We start from the raw sequence: 6,882 nt of genomic DNA on the forward strand, positions 1-6,882 counted from the left end.
CCGGTGGACATTCTGGCTTCAAAGGTAGCTTGTGCTCTATGATGTCAGTGTCGAGACCAGGCATATCTTGATAAGACCAAGCAAACACATCTACATACTCTTTCAACAGGCTGATCAATTGCTCCTTGACCTGTGGGGATAACAATGCTCCAATTTTGACTTCTTTCACATTTTCTTCCGAACCCAAGTTGATTGTTTCCAAAGGTTCCTTGTATGGCTGAATAGTGTCTTCTTCACTTTCAAGCTGGCGGGCGACCTCTTCTGGAATCTCATCCCACTCTTCCTCTTTAGCTTCGAATACAGAATGTTCAAAGTTGGGAGAGGGCATGATGTCATTGTGTTCAACGGGTTTAAGTAACCTGCACAAACAATTGTTTTTAGAGGACTGACCATGACATGCAAAAATGTGTTCTTTTTAAGGTTTTTTTTTTTTACCATTTTCCGAAAAGGCTGAAAAGATAAAAAGACCCAAGTGTATGGGAACACAAAAGATCTTTTTCATTGATAGTACGTTTTTGACAAAAGTTCCCATTTTACAAAATTAATGCTTCGCGCTTTGGGCTAATGCGGAAGATTTTTGAAAACTGACGAGCTTAATTACTTTGATATGTGGACACAATGTGGGATGTCAACTGCGGTCCAGTTCTTCATAACTACTCCTGGTGTCACAAATCTGGGGCCTTCGTCTTCTGTCTTTTTCTCAAAAGTATCCTCTTCAACTGCTACCATGTTGATAAACCCACCGCTGTGAAAGATATCTTTGAAAGGTCGCACCACTGAAGTCTGCACTTGTTTTCCACCAACAAAGCCTAATCCTGTATGGTTAACGTTTTCTGGCAACTCTATCACCTTGCCCCATATTTCTGTAGGACCTGTCTTGACAATCTGCTGGGCGTCTTTGAATGACGCGATTGAACCTTCACTTTTCTTGTGATCATCAATGGTCAGGGTCTGAAATGGAGTTTCAACAGCCGTCTCGTCTACTTCTATCACACTAAACGATGAAAGGTGGCTAATCAGCATAGCCTGCTCCCCATTAACCGTCACTATTTGCCCATTCTTGACAAACTTTAACTTTTGGTGTAACCTGGATGTAATGGCACCCGCCTCATGAATCCATGGGCGTCCGAGCAGACAGCTATAAGCTGGCACTATGTCCATAACCTGGAAAGTGATCTAGAATACGTGTGGTCCAATACCAATAGGCAAATCAACTTCTCCAATGACTGTTTTTCTTGATCCATTGAACGCTTTCGCAATAATTCCACTGTGCCGCATTTGCCCCCCTTTGTACTTTAGCTTCAACAAGGTAGACTTGGGCATGACATTCAGAGATGAACCGGTGTCAATTAGGATATTAGACAAAGAATCCCCTTGACAACTGGCTGAGATATGGAGAGCGAAGTTGTGATTCTTTCCTTCTTCTGGCAGTTCTTCATCACAAAAGCCTAAGCCATTGCATGAAGTGATGCTGCCTACAACATTGTTGAACTGCTCTGCTGTTATATCCTGTTCTACAAAGGCTTGATCAAGCACCTTCAGTAGTGCTTCTCTGTGGACAACTGAGTTCAATAATAAGGACAGGATCGAGATTTTTGACGGTGTCTGTAGCAACTGATCTACCACTTTGTAGTCACTGAGCTTGATAATTCTGAGTAGTTCATCTGTTTCTTTGTCAAGGGTTGAATTGCTTGTTTGCCCTTCTGCTTCTCTTGTCACTGGTACCACGACTACTGGATCTTTCTCAACATTTCTACTTGGGATAACCGGCGGAGCGAACACGCGGCCACTGCGCGTCATTCGGCTATTTGCTGCGATATTGGTAACTGAGGCTAAGGTTTTAATCTCGACCTCTTTACCGTTCTCAATAATAATTGTTGCATAGCGGTAGGGGACCGCTTTATCTGAAGTGTAAGGCATTGGGCCCGGAGGGAAAATCACCACCGGCTCCCTCGGATGATAAGCTATCTCTACTTTCTCTGGAATGTTGAAGCAAGGAATGATGACATTCACTTCTTGTTCTTGTGATTCTAGAGAACTCACTTGTCTAGAAATCTGAATCAAACCCTGATCAAGGACGCCTTGCAAATCATCTTGAATCTTCCTACAACCTCTTGAATTGACTGAACATGTACCACAGATCTGGTGGTCATGTTGGAATAGACCACGAGCACATAAAACAGAATGAATTTCAACCAAAGACCGCCGAATCTCCTCTATCTTCGTAACACGTTGTTCATTGAGACAAACTTCTATATTGTTCACTGATGAAGGACCATGACTTGGCATTGGATTGTCCTTCACATTGGGGCCCATGTTCTTGAAGGTCAGGATACCTGCTCTTGTCAACTTCTGTACTTCCAACTTTAAAGCAAAACAGTTGTCTAAGTCATGACCTGGAGCATTCTGATGAAAGGGACAAGATACCTCTGGCTTGTACCACCAAGGTAGAACTTCTGGTACAAGAGGTCGTGGTCGTGGTTGCACAAGGTTTTTAGTGATCAAAGCTGGATACAATTCTGCATATGACATTGGAATTGGATCAAAATTGGTTCTTCTTTGCTGCTGTGGTGGACGTTGTTGTAACTGATGTTGATGTTGTTGAGGTTGATGTTGTCGCTGATAGTGAGTATTCTGTTGGAAGCGGTTGGTACGCTGCTGAGGGTATTGGACTTGAACTGGAGCGGAAGTGATTACTGGAGTCACGGCTGCTATATGTTGGTGTTGGGAATGGTAAGGATAATTGATCCTTCTTGGATGATTATAGGACACAACATTAGTTTCTTGTTCCTTCTTTTTCATAAAACCGCCGTACCTCTTTGCCCCGCTTGAAGATGAACTTCCTTCTCTGACTAGACGCCCTTCTCGAACTGCTTCCTCTAAACGGACTCCCATGTTTACCATGTCAGTAAAGTCTGTAGGAGCGCTTGCAATCATCCTCTCGTAATAAAAAGTATCAAGAGTCTTTAAGAACACTTTCGTCATCTCCTTTTCTTCCATAGGTGGAACAATCTGTGCTGCAATTTCGCGCCACCTTTGCGCGTATTCACGGAATGTCTCCTTTTCTCTTTGTTGCATGGACCTCAACTGATCTCGGTCTGGCACATTATCAAGGTTGTATTTGTAATGTTTGATAAAGGCCTCGCCTAAATCGTTGAAAGTCTTGATCTGAGAACTGTCTAATCCCATATACCAGCGTAAAGCTGCACCGGTAAGGCTGTCTTGAAAACAATGAATGAGCATCCTTTGGTCGTTGGTGTACATTGACATCTTTCGCACGTACATAACCAAATGGGTCTGTGGACAAGAACTTCCTTTGTACTTTTCAAATTCTGGTAGTTTAAATTTTGCTGGCATCCTTACGTCTGGAACCAAACACATATCATTTACATCTCTGCCAAACAGTTCTTTCCCACGAAGAGCTTTTATCTCTTTTTGTAATTCTGCAAACTGATCCTGGAATTCATCCATTCTATCATTGAGACCAGGATCCTCACTTGGGGTAGGGCCGTGATAGACAGGTTCTCCTAGGTGAGGAGTATAGTGAACAACGGGAGGCACATTAGTGAAGACAGGAGCATTTGGTGGAACGAACTCTTGTTGATTTCTATCTTGATTAAGATCCCTGGGTATTTCCCAAGGACGGGATGCTGTGATGGTAACAGAAGTGACTGGGACAACGTTGATTTCTGAAGCGATGACTGTAGTGACGGGTGCTGCTGTTGTCTGATTCTGAATTTGAGGTTTATTCTGTGCCGAAGTCTGTCCTGAATTATGAACTTGAGCCCTAGCCTGGGCTTCCTCTGCTTGTAGACGGGCGGTTAACATTTTGTTGCGCATCTCTGCTGCCTGTGCTTGCGCCTGGATCTGTGCATCTTGTGCTTCGGCAACCTGAGCTTGTGCTGTTTGAAGTTGAGCAGCTTGGGCTGCTTGGTTTGCTATCAATGTCTCGACCATAGCAGAAAGGTGGTCAACCTGAGCTTTCAATTCTCGGTTCTCGTTATCTGTTATCTCCATTCTTCTTTTGTAGTTGGCTCTTGTGTTGTAATTATGCGTCAGCTTGAAATGGATCTGCTGGCGGGAAGCAACTGTTAGCAGACTGGACCAAGACAGACAACTTGTATGCACGTGATGCATGGATATGCAAAATGAATGATTTTCCAAGGAACTCTAAGTGAAGGAAAAGATAGAATTGCAAACATTTTTGATAACAAAACAAAAATTTTCATTTTAAGCATTTTTATCAAAGTATACAAAGTTATCAACCCAAAATACAACCAAGAAAACCATTTAAAGACATGTGTCATCAGGACGAGCATAAACAAGTAGGAGTTGTCCTTCAAGTCTCTCAATTCTTTCTTCATAGGCCTTCTGCATAAAAGCTTTCTCCTTCACCAAACTGTCTACAAGACCTTTCCATGCACCTGAGGACTGTGGAATCTGGGAGTAATCTGTTGTGCCTGAGGAAAATAAATCCTCTTGCACCCTTGGACGTTTACCTGCACGATCTTCTCCACTCTGCTCCTTTAACTGTCTCTGAAGTTCTTCATTTTCCATTTCGAGCACCTGGGCCTTATCCTTCCAAGCGTCTCTCTCTTTCTCGACCCTCTCCAAGGTGGCTTGGAGTTCTTCTTTGTCATCTAGCGGAAGGTAGGGGGTCTTCAACGGAGCGGGTTTGATAGGATCATGATGTGGGTATGGAATTTTCAACTGTATAGCTCTGGCTCTGATCCACTGGAGGTACGGCTCATAGGAGGTACAATCTTTCTTACCCAATTCAAGTCTCCCTTTGTGACAAACACGATGCCAAGCTCTTACTACTCTCTCTTTCATGGTAGGGTCCTCCTCGTTATCCCTCAAGAAAATACCTTCTAAAAGAATGTTAGGAGGCTTGTCCTTCATAGGGTAACCGAGTTGTCTCCTAGCAAGTACTGGATTATAAGAAATGATTCCCTTTGTGCCCATGAGGGGCACATTGGGGAACTCCCTGCAACTATCAATGATCTTCACATCGTCTAAAACTCTACTATACCATGCAATATCTGACTGGGTAAGAGACATAATCCTCTGTGACCACTGAAGTCCTGACTTGTGATCCCAAAAAGTAGCTGACTTAGGAAGATGAGAGACAAACCATTTGTAGAGTAACGGTATACAGCAGACTATGGTTCCTCCTCCTTTCAAAGTACGGTAATGGATGGAATGATAGGTGTCTCCGAGCAAAGTTGGAACAGGATTACCACTTAGGAAGATGCGTATAGCATATGAATCCACAAAACCTTCAATATTAGGAAATAGTAACAAACCGTAGATCAACAAGGCGAACAAATGCTCCACAATAATATCACAACCTTGACTGGCAAAATAAGAAACCTTCCCTATTAAGAACTTGGCAGTGAAACCTGGAAGTCCTCCTTTGGTGGTGAAGTTATTCTTGAATTCTGACTTCTTCATGTACAACACTTTTGCAAGAGAACTGTGCTCGGGTAACTTTTCTGAACCAGAGAAAGGTACTGTATCAGCAACTGGGATGTGAAGCAACTGGGCATACTCTTCCAATGTAGGCATGAGTTGATAGTTTGGGAATGTGAAACAGTGATAGACTGGATCATAGAACTGTACTAATGTCTGCAATAACCCTTCTTCCATCCTAAGTGTCAATAAAGATATAAGTGCCCCATATCTGTCTCTGAAACCAATAGGATCTGCGATCGAAGAAACCAGTTTCTTTAGTTCATCTATCTTTGGATTGATGAGATTGTACTTTTTCACACTTCTCCGTCCAAAATCCATGTTTCCTGCAATATTTGCAATCCTCACTTTAAGTTCCTTGGAAAAAGGTTGAAATGACAGGAATGAATGCATGTCATGCATGAATGCAACAAACACAAACATGGTCAAACAATACAAGGCTCAACGTTCATCACCAGCATGGCGTTTAGGACAAAGCCCCAAGATAAGTTCTAAGTTTCACCTGCCAAACGGGTTCTAAAAGTTCCCAAGGTTATGGATCCTTCTTCGGATAATACCGGGTTAAGCAACTGCTCGCTTTCCAATATTATTCTCAAAAGAATCTCGCTTGAGTGTGATATCGCGTATCAACCAAACCAGACTTTTGGTCCGAAGTGGTCACCGCATCACATCCTAAGTAAGGCCAAGATGGGGTAAAGGTAAACTAAGGTCCTTGGCTTCACGAGCCCGTCGAAAGCAACAATGCCTCACAAATGACTTGTTTAGCACTATCACCCTCAAAGAGGCCTCCACCAAGCGGACAAAGGCTCAAGTCAACTCGGTAAGGATTGTCTCCTATCAAGTCAACCTAAATTATCATCCATCCTATCTCAAATGTGCCCCAAATCCGGGTATAGGATTCATCACAAGTATCCCCCAAAACCCAAAATAACAAACATTACAAACAATACAATTTAGCAAATATTCACAAAGCAAACATATAAACAAGCAAAGATAGGCTAAACCCTCAAATAAGTTTAATCATGTACTCCCCAGCAGAGTCGCCATTCTGTCGCGGCGGGATTTTTCACGAGATTAAGTATTGATTGAACTTAACCCGTTTGAAAAATATTTTAAATGCAAGAGTCGCCACCGTCTTTTATTTTATCCAAAAAGAGGAAGGGAAAAATAACGATAAATCCCTTTAGAGTTACGGGTTCGGGGGTTGGTTATGCAAAGGGAAGGTATTAGCACCCTCTACATCTGTGGTACTCCACAGGAACCTTTTTGCTTATGTTTATGTGAATGCTTTGCTTTTTTCGCTTTGATCGTTTGATTGGGGAGATGAGAAAAGAACTTGATTTTATTGTTTTTGGACTCGATAAAGTCGTAGACTTCATGCCTACGTATCTCCAAGGTGCAATGGAGAAA

The 6,882-nt window shown here is 42.6% G+C and overlaps 1 protein-coding gene across 1 annotated transcript; it reads right to left on the reverse strand.

The window, feature by feature from the left end:
- Window positions 1-1,176: 1,176 nt before the first annotated feature.
- On the reverse strand, window positions 1,177-3,078 carry LOC127128794 (uncharacterized). The gene has a single exon (XM_051058166.1). It carries the CDS (start codon window positions 3,076-3,078, stop codon window positions 1,177-1,179), a length of 1,902 nt encoding a protein of 633 aa, XP_050914123.1.
- Between the last annotated feature and the right edge of the window lie 3,804 nt (window positions 3,079-6,882).

The sequence above is a fragment of the Lathyrus oleraceus genome, chromosome 3, assembly GCF_024323335.1.
Source record: "Lathyrus oleraceus cultivar Zhongwan6 chromosome 3, CAAS_Psat_ZW6_1.0, whole genome shotgun sequence".
NCBI lineage: Eukaryota > Viridiplantae > Streptophyta > Magnoliopsida > Fabales > Fabaceae > Lathyrus > Lathyrus oleraceus.

What these genes read in the sequence shown, in the direction of transcription:
- LOC127128794 (XM_051058166.1), bottom strand. Translation starts at nt 3,078, where the DNA reads ATGCAACAAAGAGAAAAGGAGACATTCCGTGAATACGCGCAAAGGTGG.